The sequence below is a fragment of the Xenopus laevis genome, chromosome 8L, assembly GCF_017654675.1.
Source record: "Xenopus laevis strain J_2021 chromosome 8L, Xenopus_laevis_v10.1, whole genome shotgun sequence".
In the NCBI taxonomy this organism is placed as follows: Eukaryota; Metazoa; Chordata; class Amphibia; order Anura; family Pipidae; genus Xenopus; species Xenopus laevis.
In genome coordinates, this window is record NC_054385.1 from 8,685,837 (window position 1) to 8,699,970 (window position 14,134).

General features: G+C 46.4%; 2 protein-coding genes across 5 annotated transcripts in view; one reads left to right on the forward strand and one right to left on the reverse strand.

Annotated features, from left to right (window-relative positions):
- Nucleotides 1-8,578, forward strand: part of fibcd1.L (fibrinogen C domain containing 1 L homeolog) — a 48,461-nt gene extending 39,883 nt beyond the window's left edge. For all 3 annotated transcript variants that reach the window (XM_041572067.1, XM_041572068.1, NM_001093956.1), the window contains 2 exon segments: nt 6,529-6,708; nt 7,196-8,578. In XM_041572067.1, the coding sequence (XP_041428001.1) occupies nt 6,529-6,708; nt 7,196-7,455 (440 nt within the window). In that variant the 3' untranslated portion in view covers nt 7,456-8,578.
- LOC121396873 lies at nt 3,519-11,396 on the reverse strand. Of its 2 annotated transcripts, XM_041572450.1 has the most exons (3): nt 10,499-11,396; nt 5,450-5,545; nt 3,519-4,530 (listed from the first exon to the last, which is right to left on the reverse strand). In XM_041572450.1, exons 1-3 carry the CDS (start codon nt 10,768-10,770, stop codon nt 4,479-4,481), a joined length of 420 nt encoding a protein of 139 aa, XP_041428384.1. In that variant the 5' UTR covers nt 10,771-11,396; the 3' UTR covers nt 3,519-4,478. The 2 variants fall into 2 exon arrangements, with proteins under 2 accessions (XP_041428384.1, XP_041428383.1); XM_041572449.1 differs by lacking the exon at nt 3,519-4,530 and having other exon boundaries at nt 4,838-5,545.
- Nucleotides 11,397-14,134: the final 2,738 nt, after the last annotated feature.

Sequence of the window (14,134 nt, forward strand, 5' to 3'; positions counted from 1 at the left end):
CTCCTCCTAAAGGCTGGGTCCTGAGTCTGATTCCCCATGATTGCTGGGTGTCAACTCAAAAGGAAGGCTGGGTCCTGAGTCTGATTCCCCATGATTGCTGGGTGTCAACTCAAAAGGAAGGCTGGGTCCTGAGTCTGATTCCCCATGATTGCTGGGTGTCAACTCAAAAGGATGACTTCTCCTGAAGGCTGAGTCTGATTCCCCATGATAGCTGGGTGTCAACTCAGAATGATGACTCCTCCTGTAGGCTGGGTTCCAAGACCCAACTCCTCCCAAAGGCTGTTCAAGTTCCATTTCAGAAAAAGAGTGGGTTATGCATCTTGTTGGTGGGAGCCCCTTTACCTATATAGGATAAGTAATGTAAACATTACCAAGTCCCACTTTTTTCAGCCATTCTTTCTGGATAACCCCCTGGGTCAACTCCCCCTTTGGCCTGCCTCTCTCTCACCTTGGCCCGGTACTCTCCCTCCTTGGCCTTAACCAGGTGAGGGAGAGCACCACTGGGGCGGGGGTTGCCCCAGTGGGGCTCATCTGAAGTGGTTAATTACATGGAGAGGAACACACAAACGCCTTGCAGATGGGGCCCCAGTCAGAGCTTAGTCTCCGACCTTCATTTCGAATCGCCCTTGGGTCTTGGAACCCAACCATCATCAGGAGCCGCCCTTTTTGACCAGCCAGAGCTGGGGCCCCAGAGCTGCAAGGCCATGTGTTCCAACCATGTTATTATTGCCCACTTTACAATCTACATATGAGATTTGAACTTGCTTATGAGTGCTGCTGTGCAGCCACACGGCCCAATTCGCCACCTTCCCCCATCTGCCTGTGCTTCTCTTGGGTGTGGGACGGACCACACCCCCATCGCTACACACAGTCACAGACGGGATTTGAACTCAGGCCCCTGAGTTCTGCTGTGCAGGAGTACTACCCATTTAGCCACCTCACTGCACAAGAAATAGCCTTGTCTTTGGTAATTATATCATGGACATTTGTATTCAGCACTTAGAGAGAAGACAAAACACTTTTCAGACTATGGCTGGATTTGAACTCACATCCCCAGTGAGCCAAGTCTAACACACTTACCCCTAGGCTACAAGGTCAGGTCTCTGATATCTGCTTCCTTATTAATATGGTATAGACCTGACACTCCATAGCATACATTGCTAACTATTCAAAGACAAAACACTTTTCAGACTAAGGCTGGATTCAAACTCATGACCCCAGGGAGCCAAGTCTAAAGCACTAACCACTAGGCTACAAGGTCAAGTTCCTGATATCTGCTCCCTTATTAATATGGTATAGACCTGACACTCCATAGCAAACAGTTAGAGGAACAGGTAAACAATGCTAATTATTCAAAGACAAAAGACTTTTCTAGATGCGGCTAGATTCAAACTCAAGTCCCCAGTGATCCAAGCCAAACACACTAACCATTAGGCCACAAGGTCCAAGTCCCAAAACCATATTCCTTATTTACAATCAAAAGCGGAGAACAGAGGAACAAACTTGCAGAATAACTGCTAAAGTGCAACTTTATTATAGTCCACACAACATGTTCCTTATTTATATGTCATTGATCCGATACTCCATAACAAACATGTAGAAGAAGAGGCAAACACTGCCAACCACGGAGCCTCCAAGCAGCTCCCTTACGTTGCCAATTTGTTAGAAGAAGACAACAAGAGGCTTCTCCAGACTTCAGCTTGGGTTGCTCCAGGCAATGCCACTGTCAGGAATCTTTATGGCCTGGAAACGATTGCTCCCGTGTAGAAGAACTCACATGTTAGTCGCCCATTTAAAAAAAAAAAAAAAAAAAAATGGATCTGTGGAAATCGACAGCCAATAGCAGAGAGGATCGTAGAGACTGGTCTAAATGTGTCAATCTGGATCCACTCCTACAGCAACACCTGTATTTACAGCAGGACAACCCAAATCATGTGGAACAGGAGCACTGGATTGTAAGCTCTTCAGACCAATTCTCAAAGAAATATTGTTCCTGTGCAACACTGATTAACGATTATGTTACTGAATGTTGCTCTCGCCATATTATATATATAGATATAGGTAAATATGATGATTAATGCCTAACAACGTTAGCAGACTTGGATAGGAGGCAGGGGTTAGGGTTCTCCTTCCTGGAGGATAAGCGCCATTGTTTTATCTTCTTTTACGGTTTGTAGTATAAAACTTGTGCTTCTTTTATAAAATCTTCATTTGTGTTAAGTTTTATGGTTCATAAATACTTTGTCCTTCTCTAGCCGCTGCCTGGTGTCCAGTTATTGGGGGAGAGGGACAAGAGTAAGAAAGGATCGGCCCTGGATTTATCATAAAGTGAACCCGTGTGAGAATGAAAATGTAACATCAGCTTCATATCATGGAACTAATGAACTTTCTAGATTTAATATCTTAACATCGTGCACCATTCATGGCCTGAATCATCCCTGTAGATTTTGTGTTGGAGAAACTGTTTGCAAAGAACCTTGGAGCATCTCAAAATCCTTCTGCAGAGACCTGAACGTTACCGTGTCCAGTTTATACAAGATTAAGTGTGAGACCCTTCTCCCTGGATGTGAACATGAGACAAATATTGATCACTGATTGCAGAAGGACGGTCCCATTTTGAATGGAAGAATCTTATTCAACTGACACACAGAGTCAAGCTGGCAGTTAGACACATGCTCCATCCACTGGCAACTCAACGGCTCTGTTGTAGGAGACCTAGGAAAATGTCGGAGAGAAACACAAGGAATCCCAATTGGAGTTGCCCAAAACACATTTCATGTCCAAATCTTTTGAGGAGAATGTTTTGTGGTGAGAAGAGACAAATGAGAGAATTCCATCCGCCAGTTTTCTTGAAGAGACTTTTGCGTTCCACTTAATCGCTGGGAACCTACCATCTTTGTTTCCGGGAGCAAGATATATAGAGATCTAAATACCAAATAAAATATTGCTATGTTTCACGATATGGGATGTATCCCAACTTCTAACTTGGATAAACATTTACGAGACATCTTAAAAGTCATTTCAAAACTCACTTTGCAAGTTTGTATCTCCCTCGTCGCATTAGGTACCAAGAGAAAACTTCCTAAATATGGTCTCCAGGGGTTCACTCAACAGTTTGATGCCCATTGTGGTAGGAGTTGTAAAGTATCTGGCGTTTAGAGACCCCAAAATCAAGTTAGCAGGCCTGGATTTGTGGAAAGGTAGGTATTGCGGTAGGATTTTAGGGGGGCGGCTGGATTTTAGGGAGGGGAAAGGTAGGATTTTAGGGGGCTGCTGGAATTTAGGGGGGTGGCAGGATTTTAGGGGCAGCTGGATTTTAGGGAGGGGAGTGACTGGATTTTAGGGGGGTGGCAGGATTTTAGGGGGCTGCTGGATTTTAGGGGGGTGGCTGGATTTTTAGAAAGGAGAGGCTGGATTTTAGGGAAGGGAGAGGCTGGATTTTAGGGAAGGGAGATGCAGGTTTTAGGGGGCTGCTGGATTTTCGGGGGTGGTTGGATTTTAGGGAGGGGAGAGGCTGGATTTTAGGGAAGGGAGATGCAGGATTTTAGGGGGGTGGCTGGATTTTAGGGAGGGGAGAGGCTGGATTTTAGGGAAGGGAGATGCAGGATTTTAGGGGGGTGGCTGGATTTTAGGGAGGAGAGATGCAGGATTTTAGGGAAGAGAGATGCAGGATTTTAGGGGGCTGGCAGGATTTTAAGGGGGCAACGTGCTACCTGACCATATCCACATTGGCTCAGAAACACTGCGGTATGGGAAATCGGTCCCCAGTGCTCCCCTGCCTCGTTTTCTTTTTTTAATGTGAAACACAGGGTCGTGTGTTATTCTCTCGTAACGTTCCTATTTGCTTCCTCCATATATTTCTGCCTATCCACAATAACAACCGCGCCGCCCCTTATCAGCTGCTTGTCATCATGATCTCATTAGTAAATTGTAGTCCAGACAAAGGAAACTGGAGAGCTAGTGAAGAAAAAGCAAAATAACTCAAAACACAAATAATAAACAATGAAAACCAATTACAAATATCACTCTCGACATCATACTAAAAGTTCATTTTAAGGTGAACAACTGAGAAATTCTGTCTCCCAATCAGCGAGTTCATTCTCAAAGACTCGAGTCCCTTGTTTAAGACCTGAAATTTCGGCTGGGGTAGAGGATGTGGGATGAAAAGTCAATACATAAATCATGCAACTCCGGCAGGTTCGGTTCCTTCGGGAATATTCTTCACGTGGGATTGGGGCTCTTGGATTTCAGTAGTGGTGTCTCGTTGCTTTCATTCTCTCCTGTTCCCGAAAATGCTTGGAGGGGACGAGGAACCCACTTTATCGCTGCTGGTAGACGCCATTGAAAGTTGGGATGGGGGTGGTTAGTCTGTTCCAGGTTTTCCCCCAGGAACTCTTTTTCCACTCCGTAGTGACCCCTCTTGAGATTCGCCCATTGGCTCAATCCTCCACCGCGTGTCAACTCAATGTCAAGTTAAATCAGCGGTGGTTGTTTTTCATGGGCACAAACATGAGAAGGGGCCCTTGATGCCTGAAACAACACAAATATAAATGTTACTGCAGTTGTTCTGCTTTCGTCTACTTTGTAAGTTGTGCGTCCGTGCCAGTAAGGGCCTCTGCGAAGATTCGGTAGATTAGTCGCCTGGCGACATATCTCCTCTGTTTCATGGCGACTAATCTCCCCGAACTGCCTTCCCACCAGCTAGAATGTAAATCACCGGCGGGATGGCACTCGGACTGCTTCGTTTTTCAAGTTGCCTCACTAAAAGTTGCGATTTCGGAAAACGAATCGATCCGAGTGCCATCCCGCTGGCGATTTACATTCTAGCCGGCTGGAAGGCAGTTTGGGGAGATAAGTCGTCCTGAAAAAAAGATCTGTCGACTAATCTCCCCGAATCTCACGCCCGTACTCACGTAAAAACTTTATCCGGCTTTATGTTTCGGATTACGGCTGTTAAACTACATGGAGACGGGGGTCCCACCTATCTGATAAAGGGAAGGGCTTCCCCCAAGTGAATCTCTCTGTATTGTTATTAAATGAAGCATCTGTTGACTGCCCAGGGGTGGCTGCCTCCCAAAGCAGGTGCCCGACATTGACTGTAGTGGGAGGTGGATGGATTATTGGCCAAGCCCATTGTGATTTTGACCCCCTATTGTCCAATACCCCTTTATGTGTAAGGTTGGCACACTATCCCATGACTGTTTCCTAGCCCTGGGACCCCACACCCTTCATATTCCTCTGTAAAGACAGTGGTTTAATCCAGAGACCCCCCGATGGGTGAACTACACCCTCACCAGTCCGGGCAGGTTTGGGCAGAATCCAGCATCTTTCTCTTGGCCCCAGATCTGCACATTCGGAGCTTCGTGTACCAGCTTTATTCTGCTCGGCCAGAGAGAGAATCTTAATTGAAATCAGCCAACAGAAGGGCAGAGTCAGATCACACACAAACCTTTGATTTGCATTCCGTATTCGCATCATGCGCTCAATTAAATGACGAGAGCCGAGGCCGACCCGGTCCCCCTGAGCCCATCTCGGCCGACGTTGGCTGGAAAAGAAAGGGAGTCCTGCTGTCAGTTTCATAGACAAGTAACAGAGATTATCTGAGAAGGGGATCAATATTAATCCATATACAGGAAACATACATAACTCGGAATTCCTGGAAACCACGTCTATTTATTATCTGCATGCGCAGGCAGTAACGCAGAGCACATAAATAGAGAAATATTCTTCTTTGTAGCGGAGCCCACTCCCCATAACAAACAACAGCAGAGCTTTTAGTGCACCGCTCACGTCACACGTCGTTCACGTCTCGCTACCCTGAGCCCGGCGCCACTCACTAGTCATTTCTGCCATTTTGCCCACAGTGATTTTCCCTGCACAAAACGAAGCATCAAAAAGCCTAAAATTGACCCAATTGCTGCCGGTGGGAATCATGTGATAAATGTGGTGGTGGGGGGGGGACTTGACCAAGAAGAATAAGACTTACAGAAAGAAACATTCTAGTCCAAAATCAAGTTCTTAATGCCAAGAACAATCCATATTTGCTGGCAGAAATAACCTATAAGTATATATATATATGATGTATCTATGTTTTTTCTAGTGTTCAGGCCCTTTAATTGTTATCCACAAGCCGGTGACCTTTCTTGCAGCACCCAACCAACAATTACTTCTGATCAGACTGCTGATTAAAGAGGCGACTGGTTGCTAGCGGTAACCACACTGATGCAGTTTAGCACCTAGGTTAGTAAATATACCCCAGGCCTGTGGAGATACATCAGGAGAGGAGCACATCAAGGAGTTGACTTTTGCCGGATCAGGAGGGTCCCAAACAGAGGCCAATAAGCCATTGACTTGGTCTACAGGGGCCAAGTTTTCAGCTTTTATCAGCCCTTGTAGAGCAAAGTTCTAGTGCATATGAGCTTGTGATTTGACTATGGTGCATCTACATACCTAAAGTATATTTACTATGCCCATTAAAGTGTAGTTTACACCGGGAAATGACATTGCATTGTGTTCTCCCCACCCCAGGCCTACAGAGGATCCATCTACTCACCATGCAGACGCACTATCAGCTCCGTATCGACTTGGAGGACTTTGAAAACGCCACAGCCTATGCTCTGTACAACACCTTTGGCGTGGGCTTGTTTTCCGTCAACCCCGAGGAAGACGGTTACCCCATCACTGTATCGGACTACACAGGCACAGCAGGTACAGCCAATGAGATTTATTCTAAGTCAAACCTGCCCAACAGGAACATCCCATTAACCTATTTTCAACCTGCAACCCAACATGCACCACTGATCATCACCCACATTTACATACACATAACTGACCAGTGCCCACATATTTGAGGGGTACTCTACCCCACTTAAATAGCAGTGTTTGTAGGAGGACAGTTATTTAAAATCTTTAAGCTGGCCATACACATTGTGATCTGCTTATTAGACATGGTCACAAAACAATCATGCTCACCACAACCCTGGGCCAAATCAGGCTGATCCCACCAGGCCAATGATAGGATCATACTACTAGCCTATGGAAACCCATCGGCTGATGCATCAATTTGGTCCTCACCAGATAGACATCAAACGTGGAAGAGATATGCTTGTGGATACTAACTAGGCATACAAGTTCTTTAAGTTCCTTCCATCAGAAGTCCCACTTTCTAATATTTTCCTCTTTTCCGTCCCACCAGGAGATTCCCTGGGGAAGCACAGCGGTATGAAGTTCACCACTAAGGATATGGACAACGACCACTCGGAGAACAACTGTGCCAGCTTCTATCATGGGGCTTGGTGGTACCGCAACTGCCATACGTCCAACCTAAATGGGCAATACCTGACCGGCCATCACGCCTCCTACGCCGATGGCATCGAGTGGTCCAGCTGGACTGGTTGGCAGTACTCCCTCAAGTTCACCGAGATGAAAATCCGACCTCAGAGGGAAGAAAACTGATTGCTTCCTTCTCTTTGGCACCGGAGAAATTGCACAATAACATGACTGAGGAACTGGAGGCAACCAGGGTGTGACATCTGTGGACACCTATCTCCTTGGAAATGTAAAGTTACTGCCTGTTTTTCTCTTCTCTTTTACTGCCAGGGCTTTGTTGCAGAAAGCGCCTTCACCCAGATTATAGGAGGCCAATATATACGAGAAAACACTGGGTGGGACGGGGGAAATTAAAGGTTGAATGCTTCACCAAGGATTAGATGGACAAATGACTGCAGATGAGCCATGTTGGCATTTTTTTGGTAAAACCACATTAACTGGATATGGACCCCCAACAGTGTCAGTGAGATGTTGGATATCCTTGTGCACAAGATTTTACCATGGCGTATTCCCCTGTGTCTCTTGTGATGCCCTGCTGTAGATGTTCAGCTTCAAACAAGAGAAGATGGACCTTAGCAGGACCTGTGACGTTATCCTCCTCTTCTGCTTTGATTGGGCCTTTGGGTTTTGCATAGGTGCTCCTTACGTGTGATCTATGTTTTGGGTTTCGTTGTCCAGACAATATAATTTCCTCTTTTTCTGATGGAAGCTTTCATGAAGGACCTTCTGGTAGCTTCTTCTGGTTTTCAGAACTTTCAATAAAGCACATTGTTTCTCTGACGTTTTTCCTGGAGCTTGCAGAACGGCAATGCATTATGGACCCGGTCAGCAAAAAGAGAGAGTTCTTGGATAAGCGACACCAGACATTGGGTCAACCAACTTCCCAGTAGACGGCTTGAGACAGCTCCATGGAGCACACATGCAACGCTGCTTTTATTTCTTCTATAGTCTCCGTTTTTACAGTCCAGTATTCTGAGAGTTATTGTCCAATGGAAATATCCGTGAACTATTTCCTCTGCTTAAGGGTGGAGGCTTTTGTCTGGTCTGCAGCAGCTTGTGTACATGGAAGAGAACCGAGTGGAAACGAGCCTATGACATCATACTTATGTTTCTTTAAAAACCAAAAAAAAAAGTTCAGGCTTTAAGAAACTTTGGAAATGATCTTGCATTGCCATTTGTTATGATATATTTTTTTTGATGTGTGGAGCTGCAAACTTCTGATTTTTGTAATTAAAGTGATGAACACAAAGTTTGGCGTTAAGGCAGGTGGGTGGGGTTTTTTTTTTTGGTTCCTTTTTGCTTCCCGGATTCAGTCCCTCCAGACCAAGTCAGCGGCTTATGGGGCCCACCCAATGGCCTGACTGACTGATGTCTAACCAAAAGTCTCTCAGATATCTATTGGGCAGGTTTGAAAATCCCAGCAGGTCTCCTTAGCCCTCAATGATCCATTCACAAGTTGGAAGGCTATTTAGTCTTCTTTCTCATGGACGTTTCCCATGTGTTCTAGTTAAATGCATTCAACCACAGGGCAGCACAGTCGCAGCCAATTAATGGGCTACACTCACAATGACGCATGTCACTACCGAACACGCGTGGAACACAACATGCGCTTACATGGGTCATGGTGACGCAGGAGAAAACGTTCTCAAGGAAAAGCCCTTAGAAAGATGCAGGTGGAGCAGATTATCAGTTCCTGCTCGTAGTTTGGGTGGTCAGCAACCAAAAAAAAAATTAGTGTATGCCCCCCCCCATGGTATTCATCCATTGGGACAACTGGCTCATTGGTTGGGTGCCATACTGGGTTGGCAGATGTATCAGATAGTTTTGTGCAGTCCAGTCCAAAGCCTATGGGTTGGGTGAGTTTGGAACAAGACAACACTTTTCTAGAGGGTGATGGGCCTGACTGACTGTGCTCCCCACCCACGATGACAACATGGAGGCCTGTTCACTAGAATTTCTCCTCCGCCTGTTCACGAGAATTTCTCCTCCGCCTGTTCACGAGAATTTCTCCTCCGCCTGTTCACGAGAATTTCTCCTCCGCCTGTTCACGAGAATTTCTCCTCCGCCTGTTCACGAGAATTTCTCCTCCGCCTGTTCACTAGAATTTCTCCTCCGCCTGTTCACTAGAATTTCTCCTTCCGACTGTTCACTAGAATTTCTCCTCCGACTGTTCACTAGAATTTCTCATCCGACTGTTCACTAGAATTTCTCCTCCGCCTGTTCACGAGACTTTCTCCTCCGCCTGTTCACTAGAATTTCTCCTCCGCCTGTTCACTAGAATTTCTCCTCCGCCTGTTCACTAGAATTTCTCCTCCGCCTGTTCACTAGAATTTCTCCTCCGCCTGTTCACTAGAATTTCTCCTCTGCCTGTTCACTAGAATTTCTCCTCCGCCTGTTCACTAGAATTTCTCCTCCGCCTGTTCACTAGAATTTCTCCTCCGCCTGTTCACTAGAATTTCTCCTCCGCTTGTTCACTAGAATTTCTCCTCAGTCCCCTCCAGTGATGTCAATGTTTTACGACTCTAGATCAAATTGTACCTAGTCCACCACCACCAGCTCATTGCACCACCTAAATAAAAAAATAGAGGCCACGTTGGTGACAGGAGATATAAAAGAGTCCTGAGTCTCTAAATATTTGCCGCCCTACACTTGGGCCCTTTTGGCCTTGCCTCAAATGCTGGCCTGGTCAGAGTTGGACAGAATGGGCACGTATATAGGGGATGACTACTTGGCAGGACAAGGGGCAGTTTAGGGTTGAAAACGGGGTGATTATTTACCATCATAAACATCACTGTAGCTAAGTGTCAGCTCTACAGCTGAAATATTTCAATGATGCAGATGACGCTGACACTCACCCCATGAAACCAACGCACTGCGCCTACAACAGTCAATTAACCCCACGTAATAAATACAGAAATATTCCACTTGCCACCGAGCCAAATGTGCCCAGAATCCCACCAGCCCTCCGTTCTCCTCGTCTCTATCCCTGACCCTGTTTGTGGGGACGAGATATTTTATCGGCCGGGAAATCGTGGCTAAGAGCAGAAATAATTGTCAGCCTTGAGCCGGCGGAGATTTGTATCTCACGCATTCGCCAGCTCTTAGGAAACCAAGTGGGGAAGCGGCGGCTTTTATGAGACACAAATAAACCCACAGGGGGGCTTCTCACCTCTTGGCCCCCTCGTTCTGTAATGAGCACGTCTCTTCCACGGCTGCTAGAAATGAATGGGCCGAGCCAACCTGGGCTATACCAAGTGTTTTGTAAATGGGCCCAAGGTTATAGAACGTGCGCAGTAAATAGAGCGTGATGGTTTGGTCGGATTCACTTGGAGAGGAACATCCAATACAAACAAGTGAATAAATGGGCTTCTCATTAAAACTCCTGTTCAGCCATTGGAACGACCCCCCCCCCATTCTTCTGACAAGTAAAATGATTTGCATTTAATGTCTTGGCTAAATGAGCGTGAAATCTCCTAATTTCTCCTGTACTGAGAAGCGGCTCAGCATGAGCACCTGAGATTCTCCATGGGGGGGAGGGGAGAGACGGAAGCGGGGGGACTCGGGGAGTGGGGGGCAACAAGACGACACGGAGGATGGAGTGTAACGTGGGAGATAAATGAACTACAGATGGGAGGGAAGAGACAGATGGAGAGTGAGTGACAAAGAGGCTGCTGGAGTTGCACAGAGTGTTTCGCAGGGAGGGGAGACAGATGGAGGGGAGTGCGGAGGAAACGAAGGGAAAGGAAGACGTTAACGAGAGATTAATGGCTACGGAGACCGAGCACTTGAGTCAATGATAAAGTCACAGTTGCTGGGTCTCTAAAAACCTGGAATTAAAGAGGACGAGCGCTGACCCCCCTCCCCATAGTATAAGGATATTGCACAGGTTTCACTGATTCACCCCCAGGTTTCTCTTGATAACTCAATGGAGGGACTGATACCTGGGACATAAATGTGTAAATGTGAGTGATGTATGGGGAGCTCAAGCGTCGGAGTGGCCCCCCCCCAGGGCCCATCAGAGAATCTCACATCCAGGGCCCAACAGTAAATGAGGATGAGGCCCACGGATCCTGCCCCCGGCCCAGCACCACGATATACACGATATACACGATACACACGATATACACGATATACACGATACACACGATACACACGATATACACGATATACACGATATACACGATACACACGATATACACGATATACACGATACACACGATACACACGATACACACGATACACACGATATACACTATATAGATAGATATCTATAGGTGGCCATACATGGATAGATCCGCTCGTTTGGCGATGTCACCTTGAGGTGGGCAATATCGGGCAGATCCGATCGTGGGCCCTAGGGCCCAACGATCGGATCCTAGCATTCGGCAAACGGGCGGTCGGATCGCAGGACCGCATCAACGAACAGATGCGGCCGCGATCCGACGGGATTTTTAAACCCATCCGATCGAGATCTGGCCGACTTTCGGCCAGATCTCGATCGGGGAAGCCCGTCAGGGGCCCCCATACACGGGCCAAGAAGCTGCCGACACAGTCTGTCGGCAGCTTTTATCAGCCCGTGTATGGCCACCTTTACTCAAGCTATAGACAAATGTGTAAAGAATTCCTAGAGGGCACATAAAAGATCTATATATATATATATATATATATATATATATATATATATATATATATACACACTTCTCCCTATTTAACCCCTCTGCCACCTTCTCCCTGTTTAACCCCTCTGCCACCTTCTCCCTGTTTAACCCCTCTGCCACCTTCTCCCTATTTAACCCCTCTGCCACCTTCTCCCTATTTAACCCCTCTGCCACCTTCTCCCTATTTAACCCCTCTGCTACCTTCTTCCTATTTAACCCCTCTGCCACCTTCTCCCTGTTTAACCCCTCTGCCACCTTCTCCCTGTTTAACCCCTCTGCCACCTTCTCCCTATTTAACCCCTCTGCCACCTTCTCCCTGGTTAACCCCTCTGCCACCTTCTCCCTATTTAACCCCTCTGCCACCTTCTCCCTATTTAACCCCTCTGCCACCTTCTCCCTATTTAACCCCTCTGCCACCTTCTCCCTGGTTAACCCCTCTGCCACCTTATCCCTATTTAACCCCTCTGCTACCTTCTTCCTATTTAACCCCTCTGCCACCTTCTCCATATTAAACCCCTCTGCCACCTTTTCCCTATTTAACCCCTCTGCACCTTATCCCTATTTAACCCCTCTGCTACCTTCTTCCTATTAACCCCTCTGCCACCTTCTCCATATTAAACCCCTCTGCCACCTTCTCCCTATTTAACCCCTCTGCCAACTTTACCCTATTTAACCCCTCTGACACCTTCTCCCTGTTTAATTCAAAGGGTTAACCTGTATCACACTTAAAAAAAAACATATAAACATGAAGTAGAGTGAAATTGTCTCTGCCAACTAAATAGTATGACATATTCAGGTTCTAGAGTTTAGAGCCCATTAACTTTACTTACTGTGTCCCCCCTTTTTGCCTTTCTCTGCCCAGGACCCCCCTCTAATCCTCTACCTCGGTCACACGTATAACTGGAGCTCCCAGATAAAGGCACTTGCTATAGGCACATTATTTCCCCTTTATTCTATATGTGGGTGTCACGTGGAATAACCGAATCAATGGAGGCCAAACCCCCCCAGACAGGAGCAGAATCTCTTTAGAACTTGTTTTTCTGGCCATAACTTTGGCTTTGCACTAACAAAAGCACATTATGTAATAGTGATGTATTTATAGGCTCCAGGCTGACTTTATTAGCACATGTTGCTGAGGAGGAGGAGGAGTAGTGGGTGGGAATTGTTTGGGTGATTTAGGGATTTTTTTCTTCTCTTTTTAATGTAACATTTGACAGAGAATCTTCTGCCCCCGCTGGTGAATATTCACTTATTGAGGGCGTCATCTGGCGCGGGTGAAGATTGCGTTACATTGAATGAGGTGGGGCAGCACCCAGTTCCCATCTGGAAGGGACCGACGCTGCCAGAACTTCTTGTTCCTCCACCACTAAAGTAACAGGGTCCTGCTCAGCCCTCACTACCCCAGGCTGGTCTGTAATACACACAGAGGGAGCGTCAGCGAGATGTTGGGAGTTGCAGTTCAGTAGCAGTTAGGGTGTGGCATACCTTTAGTATGAATGGAAGGACTACTGGCCCGGCTCTGGCAAATCCCTTTAGTGTTCCCTGATAAAGCTTGTCAGAGGGTTCTGGGAATTGTAGTTTAAAATAAATAAAATAAACAGTAGAAAGTCACCCCCAAATCAAGAATAAACTCTCAGGCTCCAGTAGAATGCAGAGAGTTACAGTACAGCTTTATCTGAAGGACCACGGTTTCCTTATTCCTTCTCACGAGCCAGCTGAGGATGCTGGGAGTTGTAGTCTAGAAGAGCTGGACCTTAGACATAAGACTCTTTTCAGTCCAGTTATTGGCACTGGGGCTGGTGCAAGGGGATATGGGGCATTGAGGGTTAATATCATTAATACATGGAGCAGGGGGAGCCCATGTGTCAGTGCAGGACACATTTACTTTATCTGTTATATAAAGACTGGTCCCATTCTACAATTTAATTAGAACTGTATAATTATACTTTAATATACACACAGGGTCGTGTAATTGGCTCTATGGCACAGAATTGCCCCATTCCTGCCCTCTGTTATACCCCTCCATACACCACTCTACTCTCACATACAGATAAGGGACCTGTTATCCAGAATGCTCAGGACCTGGGGATTTCCTGATAATGGATCTCTTTGTAATTTGGATCTTCATACCTTAAGTCTACTAGAAA

Excerpts from the sequence above, each read along its gene's own strand:
- LOC121396873 (XM_041572449.1), bottom strand. The coding sequence starts at position 10,770 with ATGCAAATCATTTTACTTGTCAGAAGAATGGGGGGGGGGTCGTTCCAA. Across the intron at positions 5,546-10,498 it reads CAGAACGAGGGGGCCAAGAG|CCAACGTCGGCCGAGATGGG; the intron begins GTGAGAAGCCCC and ends TTTCTTTTCCAG.